General features: G+C 43.8%; 1 protein-coding gene across 4 annotated transcripts in view; it reads left to right on the forward strand.

Annotated features, from left to right (window-relative positions):
* CNTN5 (contactin 5) overlaps nucleotides 1-27,529 on the forward strand; it is a 3,369,946-nt gene that overhangs the window by 2,604,954 nt on the left and 737,463 nt on the right. For all 4 annotated transcript variants that reach the window (XM_085621430.1, XM_085621433.1, XM_085621431.1 and 1 more), the window contains one exon: nucleotides 1,417-1,598. In XM_085621430.1, the coding sequence (XP_085477556.1) occupies nucleotides 1,417-1,598 (182 nt within the window). The remainder of the gene's footprint in view (nucleotides 1-1,416; nucleotides 1,599-27,529) is intronic.

Here is a 27,529-nt window from a genome sequence, read left to right on the forward strand (position 1 = left end):
TCGTCATCAAATTGTTGCAAAATGCTAAAACAGTAATGAACATAACACATTATCTACACAAGTTTGGATGGCTCTATACATTAAATCCACCTTCCCAAAGACTAAACATACTTTTAAACTTCCACTGATTCCTTATTTATCACAATAGTTATTTTGTAAAATGTGTTCACACAACCTATAGCAAATATAAAACACAAAATATTAATTGCACTGTGCAGCTCATTATCGTGGAAAATCACAATGTTTAAAAAAAAAAACACTAGCAAAATGTTTTCAATTCCTGGCATACTTCATTGCCCTTATGCTCATTTTTTCCTTATTGTTTCGCTTTAATTTCCCAAACCTTCTCTAATCACTGTTTTTAGATTTTAAAATCCATTTGACTAAGAGTGACTCACAGTTTTTTCAGTGCTAAAATAAACAGGATAGAGGACTGTAGATTGTGCCCAGAAAGTATTATGGAGTTATGTGTTTATACTTGCTAAACTCGGTATGTTAATTGTATGTGCTGATTAGGTTTTGTTTTAAAAAAAAAATAATAACAACATATACTTGTTATTTAAGGTTATACAAATTATTTGCATTTGCAATACATAACTTTGCAAAATGAAGATCACATTTTTATAAGCTTAGTTCAAAATTTGGGCTGCACATTTTTTTTGTGATTTACATTTAACTGAAGTGGATCTCTGTTTGTTGTTTTCTTCTTGTGACAAAATAATAATTTCAACACTTACGCCACATATTTACACTCTGTCCAGGATTGATCCATTGTTACATCATATGCAATAGTATTGCCTAAATGCCCAGTTTGCATTTAGGAAGTGCTTGGTACATGTGCTTAGGAAATCGCAAATTGAGATTCCCTATTTGGAGTCGCAAATTTAGGTATTCGGAAAAAAAATTGATTACCTGCAATTCACTGCCAAAGCCTTTCAAACAACTTGAAAGGCTACTCTGCATTCGCAAACAGTCAAATTTAGCAATTTGCACCGTTTGCGAACGCAAAATAAGTTGATGCATGTGGCCCTCCGTGTTTGCCAAATGGTGTAACTTTTAACCGCACTCTATAGTGACAGTGTTTTACTCAATATGTTAAATAATTTATTTTAAAATGTGAGAGATCACAGGGTGTTTGTATGGATACTAATACAAAGTTAATGAATTCTGAGATTGGCTAGTAGAGTAAGTCTGAAAGAAATGACATCCTTGTCTGTGAGATGGAAAAAAAGAACTCTTCTAAGCACTTATTGGACGTCCCTCAGGGAAGGTAGAAAAAGCATCAAGCGATGCACAGGGCTTAATTGTGATTACATTTTATTGCCACTTTAACTATTAAGTACCTAAATGACTAGATAACAGTATTTCTTTCATCTCAATGGTGCCTGTTAATAGTGTTTCTATAAATTGTTTCAGCCCTGTTCCAACAATTTCCTGGAAAAAAGTTAACGGGTTAATTCCAAGCAAATCACGTCTTCGAAAATCTCAAGCCGTGCTTGAAATCCCAAACGTGCAGCTGGAAGACGCAGGAATGTATGAATGTAAAGCTGAAAACTCTCGAGGGAAAAATGCCTTCAAGGGACACCTGCAAGTTTATAGTAAGTGCATTACTGGCTATTCAACCCTTCTTGTATTCAAGTCACGCAAGCTATCATATGCTATGTTTTTCCTAGCTCGGATGTTCCTTGCTGTATTTTAAATTAACACGTTTTCAAGCAGTTTTCAAAATATCTATATTGTAACAAGCTGTGGGGGTGTTAAAATGAGAAAGAGCATTGGCATGAAAATTAGAAATAAAGAAAATACTTTGCCACATTAGCAAAATAATTGTGGGTTGTGGTAGTAGAGATCAATTGTGGAATTAAGTATCAGATTGTGCTTCTTACTTACAAAAAGGCTCAATGTGAAATACTTGAGCAGCATGTTGTAGCTAGAAATGAGCATCCCATGACATTGATCAAATGGAAAACAAGTATGCAAAAGGCCTGTTCTAGTACTACGAAAGAGACCAAAACATGTAAATGCTCTACCTCAAACTGTATGTGAAAAAGCAAGCATACCAATTTATATAGTGTCCTATAACGCAAGAGGATCATGATGGTCCTGCAATGGTAGTGCGTACAGTAGAACATGTGTGTGCGGTGGATACTCCTTAGCCTGCTGGCCACTAATCCCCAGTGGAAAATTCTAAATTCTGTTTTCGGCTGAGTATTTTTCAGCTTCTCAGGAAGAAACCACAGTGCAAGGCTTTTACCTGAGTCAATACGTTTCTCAGAAGACAATCTGCCCTATTTCCAAACCTTATTTTGAAAAGTAAATGAAATACTATTCCACCACTGTTGAAAAAAGTTCCTTTTGAAGGTGTGGATCAGTATTCAAATGTATTCTGCAAATGTGCCCTGATTATGAGGTGCACAGTACTGTGCGGTAACACCCTGCCAGCACCATGCAATTAAGAGTTTAGCCCCTCAGCTTGGGAAATGAGGGTGCAGGCACAGAATTATCATAGATTATTTCACATGGGATTTCTTTTTCAAATGATTTAATGTTCACATTCACCAACTGCTCTGAGTAGGTGGTCAATGTGCGCAGGGACTTCTGGGTGGGGCAGGGGTAGAGAGAGGGAGTGTAAAGGAATATTAGTTCAAGGAAGTGGGTGCATTGAATGCCCCCCTACCGTTGCTAGAGAATGAAGTCATCATGGATTGGGGGGGGGGGGGGGGGTCAGGCTTGATTACTGTTACAACCAAAGCCTCAATCAGCTTTATTGGCCAGAATTACCTGATTGGGAGAAATGTTCCCGCAGCTAGAAAAACTTCATGCAGGAATACCAGGTCAGTTGTCATCTGGCGGAGCTGTATGCTATCGAGGGAGACCGGTCCGGCTGACTCATAGTAAGGCTCAGGGTATCCTCACAGTTTATTTTGCTTTTTTGGATCTCTTGGCTTTGAACCTGTTCTATTACATGTTGTCTGATACACAGGTTTCAGCTTCTGGTATGCTTTGTATAAATGGTATTTCCTTTTTTCCCGAAGTTTCTCTTTATCAACGTTTTACACATAGTAAGCAGATACAAGCAGATATTAACATCCGAGAGAAACGAACAATAGAAATTGCCTATCTTGGTGCAGCTAAGATCTGGCCTCTAGGTGCTTCTTAGGGTGATGTACTGCCCACCTGCGTAGTTGAGCTCATTTGGGCATTCCCAGGACCAGGGCCAAACCGGCAGCCAGACGAATATAGAGTATGGTGTCCATGCATAGGGTCTGTGTAGAATGAGAATGAAAGTAAAGCAAAAAGATCACAAAAATTTTCCAACTGGGTTAAATCAATAATGTCTGTGGTGTGAAAAACATCCATTTGCATCCCATAGGGAGTGCCTCATCTCTGGGTGTCAGATTTACTGAGTAAGGGGGCAGAGAAGACCCAATCTCAAGCCCTAAAAGGGGATCCAAGGGAAAAAGACCCAAGTGTCCCATCAGTAAGTGTGTGGGAGGAGTGGCGGGGGTATTGCTATGTGAACATGCGGTGTGTTGCTAGTGGTCAGAGCAATGCCTCCAATTAGGGCCCCCAATTGTGTTGAGAAGCGTTGATCGGTGAGTGCCTGGTTTCAGGGTGGTCTCATCTGTCTTTGCTGACAAATTTTCAAGGTATTTGTCCACCGTGTCCAACACGATTGCCACTCCTTGTCACTGGGGGAGTGAGCACCAAATGGTTATCTCAGCATAGGCCCAGTTAAGAAGACTTCTCTGCCAAGGAGACAGTGAGGGTGCCACCATGTACTTCCAGGTCATTGCTATGGGGAGCTTTAGGAGAATGAACGCCAGATAGGCAAGCTTAGTAGCATATTTATTTTTGCGTGTAAGAGTGGTCAGTCCCAAGAGGCAGTGTAGGGGACCTAGCTGGAAGGGCTGACCCATAATATCTGACAGGGTCTATACTGCTATCATCCAATAGTGCTCAACTTCAGGGCAAGCCCACACCATGTGGTAAAAATCTACCTCTGGGCATTAGCATCGTGGGTATTTTGTAGTTAGTTCTGGAAAGATGTGATGGAGTCACACAGAGGTACAGAGGTGAGCTAGGCCTGGTACTTGCAGAAACCGGACCTAGGCTTTCTGACAGAGACATGGCTGAGGCCTAGCTCCACCCCTTCAATCACGATAGCACTCCCGGAGGGCTATAGGATTGAAAGATTAGGCTGACAGTCTAAAGTGGGAGGCGGGATAGCCATAGTCTATAATGATAGTGCTAAAGTCACCATCGGTGTAATGACAAAATTGAAATCTTAGTCTTCCGGATAGATTTACATTCACATTATAGCTGGAAGTATGCCTTAGTTTATCAGCCCCCAGGTCCCCTTGCCGACCTTTCCCTTCTGCTAGTGGAACTGATTGCACCTTATGTCATCTCTACCAAGAATTTTCTACTACTGGGATATTTTAATGTACATAGTGAGTGCTTGGACAAAGCAGAGATGGCGTCTCTTCTGGCTGACCTCGCCGCAATAGACTTAACCAAAATCAATGATCGTTCAACACATGAAGCAGGGCATACACTGGACATTATTTTTTTTAACTTGTCCCACTTTACATGTGAAGCCCCATGGCCACATTGTTGGCCGTACCATGCACTCATTGATTTCCAAGTCCGGGGACCTAAAAGACAGGTGGTACCTGGCCTAGGCCCCAAACGCCTCTACAGACAGTGGCGCAAAATCACCCCCTAATCTCTCTCAGATGTCTTTCCATCATCATGGGACATTGAACCTGAGAACGTCGAGGAGGGTCTAGCCCACTTCAATGATTTGGCTAGATCTTCTATTGATCAGCTTGCCCCTTTAAAAAGTCTTTCCAGTAAACCTAGACAAGCTCAGGCAGCCTGGTTCACACCCGAACCTGAAATGAAAAATGCCACTGCAAAAACCTGGAGAGGCGATGACAACGTACCCATCACAGAGATGATAAAGAGAAATATAGGATATCTCTCTCTCAGTATAATAAAAATGGCACGGAAATCCTTCATCGCCCAACAGCTAAACCAGGCAGAGAATGCCCCCAAAGCTTTATTCCAGATCCTGAAATCTTTTACTAATCCCAAAGCTTGAGATCTGGAGGAAGCCCCATCTCAAGCCCTCTGTGACACTATAGTAGAACATTTTATACAGAAAATTGATCTTATTTATAACAAGATCATCACGGCAGATAGTTCACAGTCGGTCGACATGACCTGCAACTCTTCTCCCTGCTCGAAGGGGCAATTACTGGAGAACTCCCCCCCCGACTCATGAAGAAGTGGAAGCCTTATTACGCACTGTGAAGTCAGGATCACCTCTCGATGTTATACCAGCTAAAATCTCCTCCTCCCTTGCCAAACAACTTTCAGCTCCCCTTTGTTCCCTGCTTAATCTATCATTGAAGGAGGGTCATCTTCCACCCTGAATGAAAGATGGCACAAGTCATTCCAATTCGAAAAAACACGAAGGCCTTTGTGGAAGACCTTTCTAATTTACGACCAGTCTCTTGGAAAAGTATATTAACAAACACCTGTCAGACCATGTTGAATCTTCAGGCAGCTTTGACGCATCGCAGTCAGGCTTTAGACCCAAGCATTGCACGGAGACAGCCCAGGTGGCTGTCACGGACAACATCAGGTTAGCATTAGATAGTGGCCAGTCCACTCTCCTGGTGTTGTTAGATCTCTCAGCCGCATTTGACACGGTCAACCACCAGATTCTGCTCAGGAGACTGGAGGAATCTGGAATTGGTGGAATGGCCTTGCGGTGATGACAAGTTTCCTTTCCAACCACTCTCAGACAGTCAACCTGGGACCTTTTCTATCTAAAACTAGGGAACTGACCAAGGGAGTGCCCCAGGGCTCATGCTTAAGCCCCACTTTGTTTAATATCTATGCCGCTCCCTTGGCCGACATTCTGAGGACTTATGGGTTTACGCCAATATCATACACGGATGACACCCAGCTTACCTTCTCATTCAACATAACCACCCTCTCCGCTCAGTCTAGCTTCTCCTCTGGCATGTTCGCAATCTCCCAATGGATGCCTAACAATTTTCTACTACTAAACGCCGGGAAGACCGAGATTATGCTGTTTGGAGAGGCTTCACTGTTGTGGTCACCGGAATGGTGGCCAGGAGAGCTGGGTGGCTCCCCGCGCTTAAGGCAGCAGTAAAAAAATCTAGGTGTTCGCATCGAGCAGGCCTTGCCCATGAAAGAACATGTGACCCATACTGTCGGCTCTTGCTTCCATGTGCTTAGTTTGCTGAGACGAGTCTTCCCTTTCCTTCCAGACTCTACACGACAAACTCTTATCCAGGCGTTGGTATTGAGCAGACTGGACTACTGCAATGCCTTGCTTGTCTCAGCTAATGAGTCATCGCTAGACCGTCTACAGGTAGTCCAGAATACAGCAGCTCGTTTGGTAGTAAATGCCCCTTACAGAATGGCCTCCCGTCCGCTTCTTCAACTGCTCCATTGGCTGCCCGTGCGGAAACATATAAAGTTTAAAGTTTGCTGCATCGTCCATAAGGTGGTGTATGGTAACGGCCCAGTTTACCTCGTGGAAAAATGTAGTCGCTACACCCCTTCTAGGGATCTCGGCTCCGGTTCCAAATCTCTTCTGGTGGTTCCTCGGGTCAAGAAGTCAATAACTGACAGGAAAGGTTTCTCGCATCTTGCTCCCCTTTACTGGAATCAGCTTCCCCCCTCCCTGAGACAATGCCCGGGCCACCGTCAGTTCAGAAAGTCTCTGAAAACTGCTCTGTTTTAGACCCACTTCTGCACCAGCCTTCTCTGGTATGTCCACAAGCGCAGAATTCTTCTGCGCTTCTGGGGTGATTCAGATGCTATACAAAACCCATAAATAAAAATAGTTGAACTGGGTGCATTTCAGTCTGGATTTTCTGGAGAGACAACATCTATTCTACTAATAGTGAGGAGCCCCCATCTCCCTTTCTCCAGTGGAACATTTAACTTGTGTAAGACCACTCTTTTTCTTCTCTTGCCCCACTTCAAGTCATAAAGGATCATGTTTATTTCCCAGAAAAAGCATTGGAGGGAAAAAGATCGGTAGTGCTGAGAAATGATAAAGCAACCAGGGCAGTCTCAGCATTTTTGCAATTGAGACTCTGCCCATTGGGGAGAGCGGTAAGGAGTTCTAGAGTGTCAGAAAATGAAATTTGCCTTTCCCAGGCTACCTTCTAACAAATCAGACTCTGCGTGATAGACATTCACCCAAAGGAATGTGTCATATTGCCAGTGCAGCCCCAATTGGCGTGGTTCCTCTCGCTCCGACTTAGAGAGTTTGCGCAAGGGGAAGAGGCAGGATTTAGTCCAGTTTCATCTCAAGCCTGAGTCTTCCAGCACCTCCATCACCTGGGGCAAGTCTCTACGCAAGTCCTGGAGGTAAATTAGAGCGTCATCTGCTTAAAGCGAGATCTCCTCCCAAGAGTCATTGCTCGGTATTCCCCATTGTGGGCCTTGTTGTTAGAATAGTCCTGCCAGCAGTGGTGACTAGTGACATTTGAAAGTGGTGGGGCGTAAAACAATTATTGTACTGCGGCCAGCGAGTTCCTTGCCCTTTCCTATGCTGCGGGGAGGAGTGACAGTCACCCCCTGCATAAAGCACAGCTGCCGGCGCACTTTGGGCACGGGCTGCTGAGGACGGCCAGCATCTCCCATGTGCATTGTGCGGCCCAGAAGAGGACAAAACGCAGGGGAGGCTGAGAAGTGCACTTTCATGCACACCACACGCACAAACACCGAGCACTCCATGCCCTCCATGCAAAAGCATGGGCAGAACTTCACACGAGCAGGGTTAAAAGCCACACACATTGCATAGCCAGCTTCCTTGCACCAACACCACACAATCCCAGCTTCACACTATGCGCTCTGACACCCACTTCCATACTGCACACCTTGCTCCGTCCGAGTACAGCTGTTCTTGCCCCAGCTCATACCGAAAGAAACAGAAGTATCAGCTGCCATACACACCATGTGGAACAGGGCACTGTCTGGTCACCCGACACCGTGTCAGCGCCTGTGTTGCTTCTCCTTATACACACTGCATTGCGAGAAAGCACTCTGGTCTCAACACGGTCTACCCCAAAGTATGTGCTGCATGCCCCACTTACCAATCAGCACTCATGTACTCCCAGGACCTCAGTCATACCACCTCTTCCACTCCACCAGAGCACTCCCATACGACCCTCCATAGACCACGCGGAATGCCTACACAGCACCCATTGATCCTTTGCGTTATACACCCAGCACCACACCCTGCCTCCCCACCAACCTCACAACATTTACTTAGTGTGTCATTTGTTCTGTGTGTGCAGTGAAACACTGGAAATATCGACAGTGCACTGTTTGTTCTGTGCAGTGAAACACTGCAAATGTCTACAGTGCGCCATTTGCAATTAGCACTAAACATGGTATACAGCACCATTTGTTCTGTGCTGCGCAACACTGGGAATATCTAGAGAGCATCATTTGTTCTTTTCAGTGTAACACTAATCATGTATAACGTGCGCCATTTTTTCTATGCTTTTTTAGCGCTGGAAGTGCTTACCTTCCACGTTTTTTTCTGTGCAGTGCAACATTGGGAATGTCTACAGTACACTGTTTTCTCTTGCTTTGTAACGCTGGTAATGTCGACAGTGAGCAATTTGCTCCATACAGTGCCACACTGAAAATGTCTGCAGTGCACTATTTGTTCTGTACAGTGAAACACTGGAAAAATCTACAGTGTATCATTTCTTCTGTGCAGTGTAACACTGGAAATGTCTACAGGGCAACATTTGTTCTAACTCTGGACATGTCTGCAGTGCACCATCTGTTCTGTGCACTGTTTCCTCTGGACATGTCTCCAGTGCTCAACTGTTTCCTTTGGACCTCTGCAGTGCACCATCTGTTCTGTGCACTGTTTCTCCTGGACATGCCTGCAGTGCATCTTCTGTTCTGGGCACTGTTTCCCCTGGACATGTCTGCAGTGCACAATCTGTTCTGTGCACTGTTTCCTCTGGACATGTTTGTAGTGCACCCTATTTCCTGTGCAGTGTTCTGTCCAGTTCACCAGCGGCAATGTCTGTTCCCAGGAGGGCCCTCTGCCTCACCGCCCACACTGAGAATGTGTGTGCACTAGAAATGGACACAGCTACGAGCTTTCTGCAGTGTGCAGTGTCCGGACCCAGGGGCCAGGTCTAGGCTTCAGTGTTGTCTACATCCGTTACTAGATGCTGACAGCTCCCTCTGCTTCATCGGCGGTGCACTGTGTCGGTATTTTTATAGTGCCTGCTTACCGTTTGCACCAGTCGCGGGTGGTGGGGTGGGGGGGGGGGGATGTCGCGTGGAGATGGGGACTGGGGGGGGGAGTTTTAAAATAAATAAAAAAATCCTATCTGAGGTCCTGAGCAGGTCTGCGCCGACTCGGGTCCGTTGGCACCTACAGCCTCTCTCAGCCAATCCTGGCGCTGCCAGCAGCGCCAGGATTGGCTTAGGGCACGGTTACTGCTCGCCCGCCTGCCCATTAGGACACCGAGGTTTGAGCCTTTGCTCAACCCTCACTCTCCTAATGGGCATGCGCCAGCCAGAGCAGACACTAGTGAGCATGACTGGGCACAGCGCGAAAATTTGCTCACCTTCCCCACTCATGCGCACTTGTGCTGCTGCCTGTTGCCCCTGGTCCGTCTGACAATCATGTCAGTCAACATGACGCCAGACCGCCCATCCCCTTTAGACTCTGAAGGGGGTGGGCGGTCCGACATCATGCTGACCGACATGATTGTCAGTTCTCCCTCTCAGCCTTTGAACTTAAGTAAACTGATTCAGTTTACTTAAGTTCAAAGATGCCGAGGGAGCTGCGGGCGGGGGGGGCTGCGCCCCAACGCCCTAATGGACGCACCGCGGCTGCCTGCCAGTGGTTCTAGTGCCAGGCTGAATATAATCAGAGAGAGTGGGTATCCTTGTCTGTTGCCCCTATGCACCCGAAAAGGTGCTGATTTGTTTTTGCCTGTATTCACCCTGGCGACCGGCTCCATGTACAGTAAATCAATCCACTTCAATATCTCCCGTCCCATACCCATGCGTCGCAGCACTCCTCGAAGATAAGGCCTGCCCAGGGTGTCAAAGGCTTTTTCAGTGTCCAGAAAGAGTGCTATACATGTTAGTGACTTGGAGGGATGCTCGTCCACAAGGCAAAACAGGCGCCTCAGATTGAGGAATGCGTTTCTCCTGGAATGATATCATTCTGTTCATTGTGATTCGCTATTATCTTTCCAAGGATCTAACAGTCCGTGTTGAACCAGCCCTAGACCACTTACAAACCAAAAAACATAACAAAACTAAAAAATTCCACCAGGTTGGGGGAGCGGGTTTCCATTTGTGGTGAGATTGAGAGGACCTGGCCCTCCCACCATACAGAAGCCGCAAGAGACCCCCGCCAACATACAGGTACAGCATCCCAATGTACAGATAATTAATAAAGCATACAGTGCTCTAATTCAAATCACTTGGTCTGCACTCATTGAGGTGAGAGGAGGGTCAGCCCAAAGTTCAGGATGAATGTCGACTATAGCGTGGGCCTGTTCCCCATACAGCAAGCCCACAGACCAGTCAGGTGAACCCATGATTTGGTTGGGGTGAGATTCTAGTTCAGCAATCGCCAGTGCCTGCCCTCTTGTGTCTGCCCTTGGGTGAGCCATTTTGCTCTCGGTGGGGTCGTCATTGTTATTGACCACCCAATCTCATTGCGTCACGTGGTGGACTCCAGCCACTTCCATGCCTCGGCTGGAGACCCAAGATGCTATTGTTCCGAAGTCCATAACACGCAGTTTAGCCAGGAACATCAAGGAGTATCACAGTCCTATTTGCTAAAGCTGTTGTTTAACAAGCATGAAAGATTTTCAGTGGTACTGTACGTCTGTAGTGAAATCTGCATAAATGTTCACTGTGCTATTTTCTACCTGCCAAGGGCCCTTCACATGGGCAACCTGTAAGATGTGGTTCTGGTTGGTGAATAGCCGTGCCACCACTTGTCTGGCCGAAGCCCCCAGGCGATCTATCAGTAACCCTCTGGACATGCTCCACCAATGAAAAAGGTGGACTGTTTCCCACTGAGCACAGTGTTGAGTGGTCAGTCCACAAGAAAAAGGTCCATATTAGGGCCCTCTTCACCCTCAGGGAGCCCCACTATGTGGAAGTTTTTGCATCGTAATTGACTATCTGCTTCATCTGCTCTGCTGCGCAACAATGTCACTGCTGTTTGGAGGGGTTTTAGTTGAGATTGCATGTCCACCATCGAGTTCAGCTAGTGCAGATTCATTTGACTCCATCATATCTCTTAATTTGACCTGATCAGCCCTGAGAAGACTCATCTCAATTGTCAAGGCATCCAGTTTTGGATCCAACATGGCCTTGAAATCTTTAATGGACCTCGTAGATGAGAACATGCCAGGAGGAGTGACGGTGGCTGCATCGGCTTGGTGTGGTGATGGCAGACAGGGAGTGGGATGCCTCCCCCTGCTTTCAGTGTCCCCTCTCAGGCAGCTTTGCTTAATCTTGAATGCAGGTGTAGGAGCAGTATAGTGGAACTTCCATGCAGGGAAGTGTGCCAGGGTCCCACCTCAAATGTGGGGTCAGCAAGGAACCCCCAGCAGCCTGCACGACAGAGCTTCAAATTATGTAAAGCCCAGGGGGACTCAGTCAGGCACACCACAGCAAGTGAGTGCTTCTCTGACAGGTAAGGCCCTCTGACCGTAGTCTGATGAGGGGGAGATGCAGGCTGGCACATTGGGTCCGAAGACGACATGGGCCTAGTGGCCTAGAGTCTACTGCCACAGTTGGAGGAGGAGGTGGGCCTCAAATTCCCAGTTGTGCGCTATTGCCTTCAATGTGGGTGCCTGATGTGACTCTATGGTGCACGCGCATGGGGGGCAGGTAACCGCTCATGGTCACCACCGTATCGCTGCCTGGGGACTCACCCCATCTCTTGACCGGATCTCAGGATCATGCAAGGCCCGGCTGCGGCCTGATGCAAGATGCCGCCGCACCTTTGGGGACATCTCATGCTCACCGCCGCTCCCCGAGCCTAGCTGCTGTAGCGACCCCAAGGGTGCCCCTCATTGTGTTCAGAAGAGGGTCGCCAGTCTGCAGGATGAAGTCAGGTGAGCATGCAGGGTGGAGCTCTTCACCACATGTTCGTTCTGCTGCTTTATTGGGCACTCCCCTAAATAGTATTTCCTTTTGCCCTCCTTGGAAGGCCCTTTTACAAGGGGATTCACCTGAAATTTATGGGGTCAGTCACTAGGATGACTTGTGAAGTGATAATGTACATCATTTTAAATGTTGGCTGGCACAATAGAGATAAGCATGTCTATCTTTTCGGCTTGTGTTATATTGGTGTAATATATTTTCTCAACACAGCTCAAACATTCCTCCCCTAACCTTGAAGTGGCTTGTTGAGCCTTTGTATTCATGCCTGCATTTTCTGTATACTATGTATTTGGCCATACTCTCAATTTCTGGACATAACAGCCTTGTCAAAGTGAGGGCAACTGTTTCATGCAGCCCACTGCATTGTTTAACAAAAATGAATATCATGCGGAAACTAAATGTGCTCTTTGAAGGATCACTAAGTGGAGAAAAAATAAAAGCATCATGAAAAATACCTCCAAGCGGATGGGTAATCGGATGGGTAATATTCAGGGGATTCGCAGGGGAGCCTGGAACTCACAAATCAGATCCACCAGAAGCAGATTTCCAAGGGAATGAATGTAAGGTCCAGAATCTAGACACAATCTATGAAGACACAAAGTAAGGCCAAAAATCAGTAATGAAGGTAAAACAAAAACCTTTAGGCAAAAGTTGCTGGAGAATTTGTGACATGTGGTACTCATGGTACCAGCTCCTTTTATAGGGAGAATATAAAGTAGAGAAAAAGAGTAACATACTTCCAGGAATGTTTGATCTAGTAGCAAATGTAACGACAATGGTGGATGCTACAATGGCTTTGGCAAAACAAAATATGTCACTTACTGTTTTGGAATAAGAAACAGGAAAAACTGGAAAGGGAACCTTCTTGAACAAGGTCTAGTGAAGAATCAGAAATGGTTTCATATTGTAATATAAGTGAACAAACAGCCCGCTCAAATGAACCACAGAGAGAACACAGATAATGGGATGACTTGATTTAAAAAACAGAGTTGTCTCCTGCATCCCTCTCCAGCAACATGCTCTACAAGAATCACAGGACTCTCTCCTGAGAAGTTGTGCAGGCAAGTAGGCAAGGCACTGCGGTTAAGTGACACAACTGCATCCTCCTCTTCTGCAACCACAGCTTTACTCAGACAAACCCAATTTAATTTTTGAATTAAGGAAGTGGCATAGTAAAACACCACAGCCGTTCAAGTGCTCACAAGGAAGATAACATTTTCAATCAATCAAGAAATGCAAGCAGCCCCTAAACAATCAAGAGTTACACATTTCTTAAACTTCATATTCAGGATGTCAGGTGGATGAGCTAGAACCTGCTGTGAATGAATGCGGGGAATTGAAAATAACATATTTAAAGTTTTAAGTATAAATAGCACAAATAAGCATAAAGTGGTGATGATAGTCAATGGTCTGGGTAGACTGGGACCTAGGTTCAATTTGACAGTGACTGCGATAAAGCAGGAGTCGTATACACCACCCAGGTTCATCCTGGTCAACGATTTTACTTTCTGTCTTTAGTCCTTTGTGTTTTAAACCTTCCTCCTGGGTACAAGTGAGAGCAGGACCAGTCCTGGTTTCTTCTCAAGTCACAGACCGGTTAAGTTCTCTCCTGATCTTCCTCAGGTCAAGGAGTGTTTTGAAGTTGGTTCCTGGAGATAGTGAGTGAGATTGACTCCTGGGCATGCCCTAATCAATGGGATAAAAGTTTTTGGGACCGACTATGTTTACTTTTGGTATTTTCAAGATAGTGAAAGTCTTCAGTCAAACTAAACTTGGCTATGAGGGCTCAGGGTATGTGTGGAGAATATACTATGGTAATCAAAGCGCCTTCCCATATCCAAAACTAAAATTCAGTTTAAGACTGCCACTTCACCTACACTAAACTCAGAGACAGATGTCTGGTAGAACAAAGCAGGCTTTCCAGCAACCAGACAGTGGATGCTCCAAGAATTGTTTTGGCATCCTGTTTTCACCCTTTGAAGTATGCCCCACGTATGCATGTAAAACCACAGCAGACCTGTCGAGCAGGATTTGACAATCCACAAGGACTTAAAAATGTATAAAGGATAACCATGATTCCAGGACCTTCTGGAACTTAGTTAGGTGTGGTAGACAAGAGGGATCTTCTGCTATAACTCCCGGTTTGAGTGAAGAGGTCTGGTTGAGGCATTTTAAGCCTCTTTTTTGTTTTTCGACAAGTGATACTGTAGTTGAATCGGCTCCAGTCTCGATTGGTCTATCTCCCCAAGTGCTTAATGAAGCATGGGTGTCTGCCCCACCACTCTGCACTTCTTGTGAAATTCAGGCTGCCTTAAAGAGTCTCTCCCCTGGTAAAGCTCCCGGTTTAGATAGGATTCCTGGCGACTTATTCATTAGTGAACTGTTGGTTTGGGTACCATACCTATTGTTATATTTTAATGCAATCCTCCTGGGTATGGACATCCCTTATACTTGGAAGGGCGCAGAAATTATCCCCATCCACAAGAAGGCCTCTCCACTAGACCCGGCAAATTATCGGCCCATCAGCCTAATTGACGTCTTACAGAAAGTGTTTGCCCGTATCCTATTAACTAGGCTTGAAAGCTGGATCGAAGAACATCCTATCCTATCGTCCCTCCAAGCGTGCTTTTGCTCTAGGATTTCAACAACTGACCAACTGTTCAGGTTACAGCTGGTATACTGGAAGACGTTGCTTTTGGGGAAGGGTTACCTCTACCTGATCTTTGTGGTTCTTAGATCCGCATTTGATCTGGTCCAGATGGACAAGCTTTGGTCAGTCTTGTTTGAGATGGGGGTTCCCCCATACCTTTGTGACCTCTTCAAGCGTCTCCATTCTAGAACGTTTGCGAGGGGCCGTTATGGTAGGAATGGTGAGCTCTCTGCTTCCTTCCCGGTAGACAGGGGTGTAAGGCAGGGGTGTGTGTTGGCTCCCACATTCTTCTCTCTGTTTATCAATGGTTTGATTTCACATCTATTGGGGGCAAAGGATTTCGATTCTCCGATTCTAGCAGCGCGCAGAATACCTGGCCTAATGTTTGCTGATGACACCCTTCTACTCTCAAAATCTCCAATGGGTGTCCAGCGAACTTTGGAGGCTTTTTGCTCTTTCTGCCGCTCTAGAAATCTGGAGATAAATCTTTCAAAAAACAAATTTATGGTTTTCAACTCTAAACCTTCAATTTACCCCCATCTGCACTTAGAAGGACGTACTTTGGAGAGAGTCTCCACTTTTGATTTCTATGGGAGTCAGCCTGAATGATAGGATGGAGTGGGATTCCCATATGGTTAAGGCTAACCTTAAGCTGACTCAATCAATAGGTGGATTCCTAAAGATTTTTAATGAATGTTCCTATAAACCTCTAGGTCCCCCAGTTGAAATATACAGGGCACAGGCTAGGGGAGCGGCTCTATATGGCATAGAGCTTTGTGTCCCCCTGAGATTGGACTTGGGATTGGCTCCTATCCAGGAGACTATCTTACACCGACCTTTGTTATACTGGAGGCGACTCTGGTCCACCTCAGAGATGCTAAGCTACAAGGAGGAGTTAATCGATCTACTGTCTATAAGGGGATCGGGCAACATCTTGTGGCTTAAACATGTAAAACAGCTCTGTTATGATTTGCATAGGGAAGATCTGTGGACTTCGCCTGAAACATCTTGTCCCCTGACTAGTAAGAGGGCGCTGAGGGTCATTCTTAAACAATACCACCTGAATCTCCGTGATCTGAATTCTAGCTTGGGCAGGCTGTCGCTCTGATTTTTGGAGGTGAAAGATCACTATTTGTTTGAAAAAATTTTGGATGACATCCAGCCCTCGCTAGCAAAAAAATTATACCTTCAATTCAGACACGGATCTCTTCCACTGTGGGCCCTGTTAAACAAATGGTCGGCCTCTTCCTCCAGGTGGAGTCCTTGCCCTGGTTGTGACTCTGTAGAAGAGACCGATCTGCATGTCTTGCTTTTTTGTCCCTCTTACATCGGGGCACAAACTAAATGGATTGTTCCCCTTTGTAAATTGAGAGGCCTCACGGACTATAGAGAGGTTTACAGATTAATAAAATATGACACGACCCCTGTGTTTGTATTTGCAACTTCGAGATTCCTCCTTTCTATGTGGCATGCAAGAAGTGCAATAATTAAGTCAAAAGGCGTCCATCTCTATGATGCTCTACACTGAGATTTATTGTACTCAAATTTGCCCTTGGTTGTCTTAACGTTTTATCTTTTTAGTACATTTTACGTATTTTAACAATGTATTGTGGAATAGCATGATTTATGAATTCTTACTAATGTGCAATAAGTGTTGTATATATGCGCTTTTATGTTTTTTAACCGAAATAAAGCTTTATGAAAAAAAGAAAAAAAAAATAATGTCAAATGGAAGCTCACGTTCCCACCCAGCATATTCTATCAGATTCAGAGGGGTCATCTCTGTCCATTTAGTTCAGTCTATCATTTGCTCCTGGGAGGCATTGTACACCCATTCACACTCATTCATATCTATTCAAATACTGATTACTGTCTGGCAGATATTGGAGAGCAAATGGGTCTCTAGAAGCTTGAGCGAATGGAAAAGATAACTATCTTAAAATTCATTTTCCTGGATGTTTGTCAAAAATCTGGCTCCACCATTAAACTGGATTTTTATTAACTAATAAACATAGTTTGTAACCCCTTAACTGCTGTGACTTTCCCCATCCCCCACTGCTGTGTAGTTGGGGTACGGTCCGGTTACACATGAACACATGTGCACCTGTTCATTGGCAGCCTATCGCAGACAGGATCTTTAACACATTGATTATTGCCGGCCTCATAATTTAACTGGCATTGAAAAACAAATTTCATCTTTTTTTTTCCCTAAGATGTGAGTGTGTAGTGCTTCACTAAAAGATTGTAGTGCTTTACAGTAGTCACACTGTCGGTGAAAGCTGCACCAGAACATGCATTTTCCATTAGCTTGAACTAGAAAGAAATGTAAAGAGTGCTTCCCTAGGACCACAAATGTACTGAGTACAAATGTGATATGTATTTGGCTATATTTGCACTTCTTCCCTTGCTTTGGGTTGTGGTCATGTTTCTTTGAGGTAGTCCTATATTCAGGCCTTAACTATTCTGCTGGGCCAAGTTAAATACTCTGTGAAGATTAGAGCCTTCCCCACGCAAGATCTACATAGGCTAATTGCATTCACACTGCATGACAAGCTTGGGCATGCCCTTCCCAGAGAAACAATAGGGGAGCAGACAGACTTCTGTGTCCATTCTCACCAAGTGACTCTATTGAAGTTTTGATGGGAAGGAATATGTTTGGCAGTGGCAGTTGGGAGTGGACTTAAAGCTTTCAGAGAGCTTGACCACTTGAAGTCACCATTTTGTGAAGTTCTGAGATGCTGTGCTGAATAGATGGGTTAAACGTGGAGTGATAGTGTGCCATGTTTGAATTGGGAAAAGGTGTCTACTGTATAAAACTTTGTACCGCTTCATAAACCCCTGCACAAGGGAGAGACATGGGGAAGCACAGAACCTGCAGAAGAATAGATTGGACTGACCCCTCGTGGATGAATGAATCCCTCTCTGGGAAGACTTAGTCTCTTGGCACCCGAGTGTCCAGGGTCACTAGCCATGGCCTCCCCACTTCCTCTCAAGGGCAATAGAGAGTGGACTTGGTGGGGTCCCTCGAGGGAATGACCCCCTGACACTTTTGGTGTCTGGTCCTTTGAACGGCAACTCTGGAGTGGGGCCTCCCAACTACTGCTGGACACAGGCGCCTTGCAAGCAGCCAGGAAGTCATGTGTTCTGGGCGGGTACATGCTGAGAGTGTAACCTGCTTTCAGGGCTATACAGTGCTTCTGAAGGAAGACTCTAGACTAAGGAGCTTACAAAGATCCCAGGTAGAAGAGTCATCCTTAGTTCTGTGCTGTTCCTCTAATTCAAAAAGGAGGCAGTTTGGTGCTAGAGCTGAAACAGAGGCTGTTGGGAGGGAAAAGGGCAGAAGGGCAGGCTTTAAACCCTCCTTTGTCAAAGGAGAACAGTTGAAATCATTGTGATATAAATTACAAAAATAAGGCCTAAAGAGAGCACGCCTGATGGCTACAGCACCTAATTAGAATTAAACAAACCAAACCCCATCAAAATGGGCCCAGACTTGCCAGAGAAGACAAGCTTTTTGTGGCTTAATCATACTTGGCCTGCCTGGCAGTAGGCCTGGGCAGAATTTAGATTACACCAGAGTAATCAGAGTAGTTTTGGTAATTCCGTGTTACTCTTTGATGCAGAATTACTGATAATTATGTGAATACTCCTGCTCGAATATTTAAGAGTAATTTCAAAGGGAAAATCCTACAGCAAGAGCACATTTAGTGAGCATGAGCGACTGCTTGCTCTTCGTGTTCTGCTGCATTTAGTGCTGTTTCTTAGTGCAGAATGCATCCTCACGTCCATTTTATACTAAAGAAAATAGCACTAAATGCTGGTAGTAAGTTGGGAGGAAATCCTATTACAATAGCACATTTATTGAGAGGCTACTTGCACTTGCTAGTCATGTTCTGTTGCATGTAGCTATATTTTTTAGTGCAAAAAGTAACCTTGCATCCATTTTGGACACACAGTCATTTATGTGCTGACAAACAGTACTAAATGCAGAATTACTCTTTTCACACAACTCTGCATAACTGAAGACGTTAGTCGAGATGAATAAGAAAAAAAGTTAAATTAATATAATTTAAGGAAAATATTTTTTAAAGCGCCACAAATGTTGATGGTTATGAATAGTGACAAAAATTGTAGAAAAGATTAAAGTATCTATAAATGAAGTTTAAAAGCATTGGTTGAATGAAAGGACTGTTTGTTAGAATCTCAGACTATTAGCATATTGACTAGGCTTTTGAAACTTTTTAATTACGCCAGTAAAGTTCCTACATTTTGCGTTATGTAAAATGTGCTTTTATTTTTTTTAAATGTTGCTTTACACGATTTTGTATACCTTTTTTAAGCTAGCATGCATCTGCCCTGAAACAGTCTTGTGCAATACTAGATGAAAAATGGTTTGCATTGAAAATATCTTACGTTGTGGTATTATGCCAGACTTGTTTTTACCCAAGGTGTGATCTCTCATGAAAAAATTGTTGCAAGATAGAGGCAACCCGTATTCTCTCTAAAAGAGTCATATCACAAAATTTTGCAGCACATCCGAGAAATTAATTTGGGAACTTGAATGAAAAAATGAGATGACTAACGCTAATGTCTGCTTCTAATTCACCATCACATTTTTTGGGTTATGCCCATTTTGGATTCAGTGCATGGCCCAACTGAGTACTCAGCCTAAAGCGAGGCCATTTAGATTCAGAAGGATTATGGGGATATGTGGAGTTGCAGCTCCGTTATTGGTTGAATTCCTTATCAAGATTAAGAAATAAATTGTAAAAAAAAATTAGGGAAGGAATCCTATTTGCAAAAGTGGTAGGAAGGACGTTATAGAAACAAACTAAATGTCAAAGAGAGATGACACACAAAGAAAATGTAATGTTGGGAGAAAGCCACTGCAAACCCCAAAGACAAAGTGGGGTGCTATCACGTTGCATTGGATAAAAAATATTTTTCTGCTAGTATTTTGCAGGTAATTATGTCCAGCATGCATGTATAGTAAAAACTTGGAAATAATGCAGTGGTATATGAAAATAAAACTCATTTGAACAAGAACATCTTAATTAATATTGAAAATAACATCACTTACACATTGCACAACAATTGGTTTAGATAACAGATTCAATGCTTGTGGTATTTTACTTATTGAATTCAGTGCTTATTGTGATATTATTGCTACATGTAAGATGAACAATAAAAAATATGGTTGGGGGAGTGAAACCCGACTCAAGCAGCACCCACAATTTTGGTCTGGGTAAAACACATGCAAACCTCAAATTAAATGTGCTTAACCCTCTGGGAGCTTTGCACAAAGCATTCAGGCTTAACTTAGAGGCAATGTGTAAAGCATTTTTGCAGCACACCAACATAAATAAAGTCAAAGAAAAATTCCACAACAATTTAGAAAAATACAGTAATATATAATAAATACTTTGACACTAAAATGACAAAAGTCCAGTCAGCAGAACTGGAGATATGCAATTTTTTTTAATTTGAGTAAAATGAGTTCTTAAAAGCACAAAATGCTAACTGTGGTTATCTGGTCCCAAGTTCAGGTTGACAGTGATGGTGTTCTGGCCGGATATTGCGACCAAGTTAAGCCCACTGAACAAAGTACCTTAAATCCTTGTTGCAGAGTATTGTGAGATCCAGGGTTAAGGATGCCTTTGAGCAGCGCTGGTTCTGATGAGCTACGGGCTGTAATGCGAGGTCCTGCATTGAGAATGCGTCATGCTGATGCGGTTCTAAAGAACTGCAGGTCCTGCGTCCAGATGCATCGTGTAGAGGGGGGTTCTGATGCAGAGCTGCAAGGAGATATATATCGAGCTGCGTTGGTTTTGTCCAAAAGACCACAGCTGGGCTGGCAGAGCACCTTCAGGGCCACTTCCAAGGGTCCATGACAGGGGTGGCACCACTTTTAGGGCAGGACTCACATCAGGCAGAGTCCAGGTGCAGAGTTCAACGTGGATGGAGCCTTTTCTGTCCCTGAGGCTCTGATCAGTAGGCCAGCCACCTAGCCCTTTGGGTCACTCTGGTGGTCTTTGGTTCAAGATGCAGGTTACTGGCTACTCACTCGGGCAGTCAGGCAGTGGAGTAGCAGTCCTTCTTGCAACAGAGCATCTTAGCAGTACTTCTTCTGAGTCTTCCACAGGTCCAGGTGTGCACTGAAGAGTTGGCTCTGAGGGTCCAATATTTATGCTTGGTGCCCACTATGAAGTTGTAGAAACTTTTAGAGTCCTCCCCCTACAGAGGAGTCTGGAATGTCCTGCCTCCATGCCCTGCCCCCAGCTTGTCTGGGGGTACAAAAGACTAGTGTGAAACCCTTTGTGAGTGTGATGAGGCAGCTCATGTCCTCCCCCCTATCAATCTGAGATTGCCTAGCCTGCCAACTCCTATTCCCCCTTTATCTCACTGTCTGGGAGAAATATATAAAGACCAACTGCCTGTTACAACTGCCAACTTTCTAAAAAGTCTAATTTTCTGAATTGTGACTTAACAGCCAACTTTACGATTAAAGAGGGTTTAAAATTACAGTTCTTTAGACATGAATTTCAATAGTCCTATCTGCTCTCTATATAAAGTTAGTACTTATTAAGTGTAATAAGGTAACCCACTGATTTCCTATGGAAGAGGAAGGCCTTGCTGCAGTAGAAAACTAATGTAACAATGTTTCGCTTCCAGGAGATGCAAAGGCTAAACGTGCATGTCTCAATTTTTGAAATACACCGCTTCCTGCCAAATGGGCTATTTGGGGCCTACCCTATGGATGACCTGTATGTATTAAAAAGATGATTTAGTGCTGGCAAAAGGTCTATTTTGCCTAGTTGAAATGGCAGTTTAAAACTGCACACCCAAGCTGCACTAGTAAGCCTTAGATATGTTTGACAAGGCTACATAAATAGGTGGCACAATAAGTGCTAGTAGCATTTAATTTACAGGCCTAGGGTACATGTACCAATTTACTGGGGACTTTCAAGTAAACTGAATATCCCAATTCGGGTGTAAGCCAATTTTACCATGTCCTAAGGCCAATAAAAACTAATTCAGCAAAAAAGAGGAGTAAGGCAAAAGGTTTGGGGGAAGCCCACTCTAAGGCTGACCAGTCTAACACACACATATATAAAACTTTGTGGAAGAAATCATTTTATATTTTCAACACGTAGCAGCCAGTTCATTTCATATTAAGATCCTCGGTGCAATCATTAATAATAAAACTGCAATACAGGTGAATAAAAAGCAAACATTTCATATGTGTATAAAATGTGGTAAGATGTGATAGTCTAATTCTTAATTATTAATGATGTTAAAATAACACAGTAATAGCTTACCAATTGCAGTACAGTCAGAGGATTTAAACAATAGCCATGCCCACAGAGCTGACCTAAATGAGGAAATATTTGTTTTTGAAGCTCCAATAAAGTATTCTTACTTTCATCTTTGAAATGGATTAAAAAAGCTGTAAAATGTTTGGTTGTTTGCCCGGAGACGTTGTTGCAGTAGTAGTGGAATTTCAATGTTTCCAACCCAAGGGAAAGTGGAAAGAATATGGCACCAATCCTATTTTGAATATAGTTAAGCAAATCCTTGAATGAATATTCCTAAACCAGGTTAAATACATTTGGTTGATTCTGAGATCATCTGTTAATGCAAAGATGTAAATACGAAGGTGATTCATATACCTTTCTAGTCCTGTATTCTGCATTAATGAGCTCCAGCAATAAATATTTCATCCAAGGTATATCTCTGGCAAAATTCAAATGTCAGTTGAAAAGATGTGACCATCCCAATTGCAGTCAGTTACTTTGTTGGCCTTATTCAATACATTTTCAAAGTATTGTCAGATATGATCATATCATTGGACATGGTGTTTGAGAATCCAGTCTCATTGTTACACCATAATAAGGTCCCTAGAAATACAAATAATATTTGAATCTGGCCTTCAACATAGGCCAGAACACTTCCAGGCTACATGAAACAAACATTGTGTGCAATCCAATAGGTATGAATCATAAATAAGTTAAGTGCTCCTATATCTTGAAGGCTTAATTGTGTTATTAATGCTACTTTCTCCATTTTCATCATTAGTTGAACTAATTTCAGCCAATCAAATAGTGACTTAAGCATCTTCAGGATTTCATCAAGAGTGTGGACCCTACGGACCAGATTTACTAATGCGTTGCACCACAAAGGTGAACCAAACCCAATGAAAAGAGTTGGGGTATGATTTACCATTGAACGCAATCAGAAAGTATCCTACAGTTACGCAAATTGTACCATGTGCTGCTTTGCATCAAGGATGTGTTCTATGGGTGGGACATGGGTGTTACCTTTCAACCATATATTGGTTTTGGCACAAAACCCTATCTACTAATATTCATAAACTGGTATTTGGACCAAAACCTTACCCCTCCTTGAGATGGCATAGCAATGAGAAAAGTTTTAATGTATCCTTATTTTTCCCACTTTGCATATGTGCTGCATTGTACAGCACACATACAAAGTAGGAAAAGTAATAAAGAACAGTTCCTTTGCAGTACAAAGGCTATGCTTTAGAGAACGCGCACACCATTGCACTATGGGTCAGTGGTGTGTGAATTGGCACCCGTCAGCCAAAAGTGCCCCAGCCCTAAGGTACAGATGCATTTTTTCTCTCTCCCTTTGATGTTAACAGCACAGCAACTTTGGTCTGGGCCTATCTGTCTGTATATGCCTAGATTGCCTTTCCGTAGTAAAGCAATATAACAAGCTCCTTATCTGTATTGAGCTAGTGTAAAACCTGGGACATGGGCTGAAATATGTTGATCTAATGTTGAATGCGAGGAAGGTAACATAACAATACCTCATTGTTACCTCTCTTTTATCGGTTTAAATTTTGGTTTGGCTAAGATTTATATAACATAATTAAAATGGACTCTACACACTCCTATCTGAATCCAATTTTAACAGTCATTCTTAGAGATCCTTAAGTCTGTCTTCTTCACTTTTAAAAGAACCATTTCACAAGGACTCCAAGCACTGAATGTGAGCCAGTCTAGCACTATCAAGGTTGTTAACCCTTCACTATTGCAAGGCATGATGTCCGACTGCTTAAAAGCTGCACAAGTATCCCCCATTCTAAAAAAACCAAATGCAGACAGTTCTGATCTGAATATCTTCTGTCCTATCTCCAACATCTCCACACTGGCAAAACTCTTAGAAAAGTGTGAGGAATCTCAACTCTGTGCTCACATTGAGAAATTCCAACTGCTGGATCAACACTAATCAGGCTTTCAGAGTGGCCACAGTAGGGAATCGGCACGCACTCACATCTTGGACGACATTTTAAAGTTGCTTGACCAAAATTAATCCTGCCTCCTCATTCTCCTCGACCTATCTTCTGCCTTCGTCACTGTTAACCATAGCAAACTACTCTCCACGCTAGAACACCGGATGGGTCTATCAGGTGTGGTCTTGCAATGGTTCTCTTCCTTTCTCCACAACAGATCCCAAAGAGTCAAAATGAAGCAATCCCTATCTCAGCCGTCTACAGTCCTGATGGGGGTTCCACAAGGGTCCGCCCTTTCTCCCATACTCTTCAATCTATTCTTGGAACCATTAGCTAATGCCCTGAACTTGGCAAACATTCTCTTTCACATGTACGCAGATGACACCCAATTTTATTTGAAAGTCTCCTCCCTAGAAGACTTCATTTCATTCAACTCCAGCTTGATGAACACCCAAAACTTGCTCACTGAAAACTACCTCATGCTCAACACCTCCAAAACAGAATTCCTCCTCATTGCGCCTCCTGACCATGCCCCCAAGATTGACCTCTGGATCCATCACCTGTCAGCCTCCAACTGCTCCCCCACATTATCGACTCTGCTAAATCTCTTGGAATCACCCTAGACAGGCACCTGAACCTGCAGAGGCATATTAGCAATGTAACCAAGGGTGCTAAACATCAGATGAGGCTACTAAGGAATCTGAAACCATTCCTCCCACAGGAAGATTTCAAATAGTTGGTTCAAGCTTTAGTATTGCCAAGGCTCGATTACGGCAGCTCCACTCTTTGCGGTCTCCCCAAACAAAGCTTGGTTCCACTTATGGCTTCCATTAATGCCACAGCTAGATTGATTACTGGGACAAGAAGAAATGAGCAAATATCCCCCGATTTAAAATCTCTAAACTGGTTACCTTATGAAGCTAGAATTCAACTAAAGATCGCTTGCCTGACTCACAAAGCACTGCACTTCAAGACCCCCATCTATCTGGCTCACAAACTTGAATTATCAGGGGGTGGCCGTCCGTCTCAAAGTGCAAACTCACTTCTCCTGAAACCTCAAATCTTCCACAAAAGAAAACGAGTGACAGAGCATTCTTGGGCATGGCCCCGAAGATTTGGAGTTCCCTTCCTTCGGAAGTTCGCCGAATCCCATCCACCGCTTCCTTCAAAAACGAAGTGAAAAAAATTCTAATGCTGAAATTCCTGCCATAAAGTCCTGGCTCAGTTGCCTCAATACTGCTCTCTTCTCTGATGATATGACTTTCCAGTTCACAGTTTCACTTCTGGGTTTAACAGTGGGAACAGGCCATTCCACACCTCTGTATGCTATTTATGGAATGTCTCTCTCCCTTTGTTTGATCGCTATCGGTTACTTTTGTGTAATTTGGTGTTTAATAGGATTGGCAGGCTACTACTGTTACTATGGACATTGTCTATGCCTTTCTATTGTTGGAACTGTCCTATCTGGTTCTCAAACGTTCTGAATCATTTTGTTATCATGCTCTCATCTTGAACCTAGTGGTAATGTTTATCTTGAACCTATTTGTAATGTTTTGCTCTTGTCACACTTTGGTATTCTACCTACCTGAACGGTGAAGCGCTCTGATACCCTCCTGGGTCTTGTTCCCGCTATACAAAACTTTCTAAATAAGGTGCAGTTGATAGAGCCATCCGATGGAATGAAGCATGCCACATAATGTGGTTGAGGAGTTTCATCCTCTTCTATATTTTTAAAGCATAGTTTATTTTTAAACCAAACTGCCATATAGAGCAGACATGGCTAATAATTCTAAAATGTTCTCCTATAAACTTTGAAACTTTCAATCTATTAATTGTTCACTAATTTCCAAGTTATTTCAGTTAAATTCATCTCATTCCCCTTTCCCCACTTTGTATTATGTTCACAAAGCTATTTGGAATTTTGGCCTTCTCTAAAATGTCATACTCTAACTCTAATAATTCACAGAACAAAGCTTCAGAATAATTGATTCAAGTGTTGTTAGAAAACATTTGTGATGATTCTGATTCTTAGCTCTGTTCTGAGTGAGAGAAGACAATGTCTGAATGCAGTAGAGGACGAAAAAGTGCCAACAAAGGGGGTGCTAACAGGCACAGGAAAGTGCTTTGGGACAACATCCAGGCGATCACCAAACCTGCCATTCTCTGTGGAGGAGTCAAGTGCATCTCCAGCCAAATCTATTATATTAAACATAATAAAGCTAACTTCAGATTGGTAATAAATAGAAATATACTTCAAACACTCATTTGCTTGGTTAAACAAAATCTAACTGAATGCTAAGGTTACATTTTGTCTGTTTCAGAAATAGTCACTTTAGAAAGTTTATATTTTTCCTGCCTCTAGTGGCTCTTTCAGAGTTAATACCCAACTGTCACCTGGCAGCCTGCTGGCCCCCGTAAGGAAGTGTGAATGGCTCCCAGGAAAGGGAACAAAAGGGTCTCGGCCAAGGAGGATCGCCTGGGGGATGTGCTTTCCAAGTGCACAAGCTACAATGGGGCATCCCTTCTCACAGGCAAATATAACTTACACCTAGGCATACCTCTTCCATTGTCCAGGTAGTCAGGATGGCACCAATGCCAGTGGGGAGAAACCAGTTTCAGAACTGGTTTGCAAGGAGAGTTTCTAATTTCCATAGACACACTTCCGGAGTGTCCTCAGATCTCTTCTCAGGGGGAACATAGGTTTTCTCATGTTTGATTTTGGTAGTGCAGTGCATTGTGGGGTTGTTTAGGGCCAGACTCCAAGAAAATGATGTCAAAATGGGTAGGGGTGACCTTGGGAACTTTTTCCCTATTGTTCAGGGAGTCTCTCCCATGAACAAATTAGTGCCAGACATAAACGTGGCACCCCTGGATACTTTCTAGAGAAAACATTTCAATCAATCAGGGAATTCTAAGCACGCTTATCACTCGTGAGGGTCTCAAGACGCTGAGGGGGGTGGTCTGCAGATCTGTTTAGCCGAAGAGCCAGGTTTTGAGGGTCTTCCTGAAGGTGTTCAGGGAGGGGCACACCTGATGTCTGTCGATAGCTTTTCCAGGTCTTGGCTGCAAAGTGAGAAAAGGATCTTCTGCCTGCTCTGGCTCGGTGGATGTGTGGGGTTTCGGCCAGTGCGAGGTTGGAAGATCGGAGGCTTCTTTTGGGTACATGGAAGTTGATTTTGTCATTGAGGTATTTGGGTCCGTTGTTGTGCAGGCATTTGTAGGCGTGAGTGAGGATTTTGAAAGTGACTCTTTTCTCCACGGGCAGCCAGTGGAGACTTTGTAGGTGTTGGCTGATGTGTTTGTGTCGGGTATGCCGAGGATGAGTCTGGCGGCGGTGTTCTGTATTGTCTGGAGTTTGCGGAGTAGGGACTTGTTGATGCCGGCATAGAGTGCGT

This window comes from Triturus cristatus, chromosome 8 (assembly GCF_964204655.1).
Source record: "Triturus cristatus chromosome 8, aTriCri1.1, whole genome shotgun sequence".
NCBI classification, from domain to species: Eukaryota; Metazoa; Chordata; class Amphibia; order Caudata; family Salamandridae; genus Triturus; species Triturus cristatus.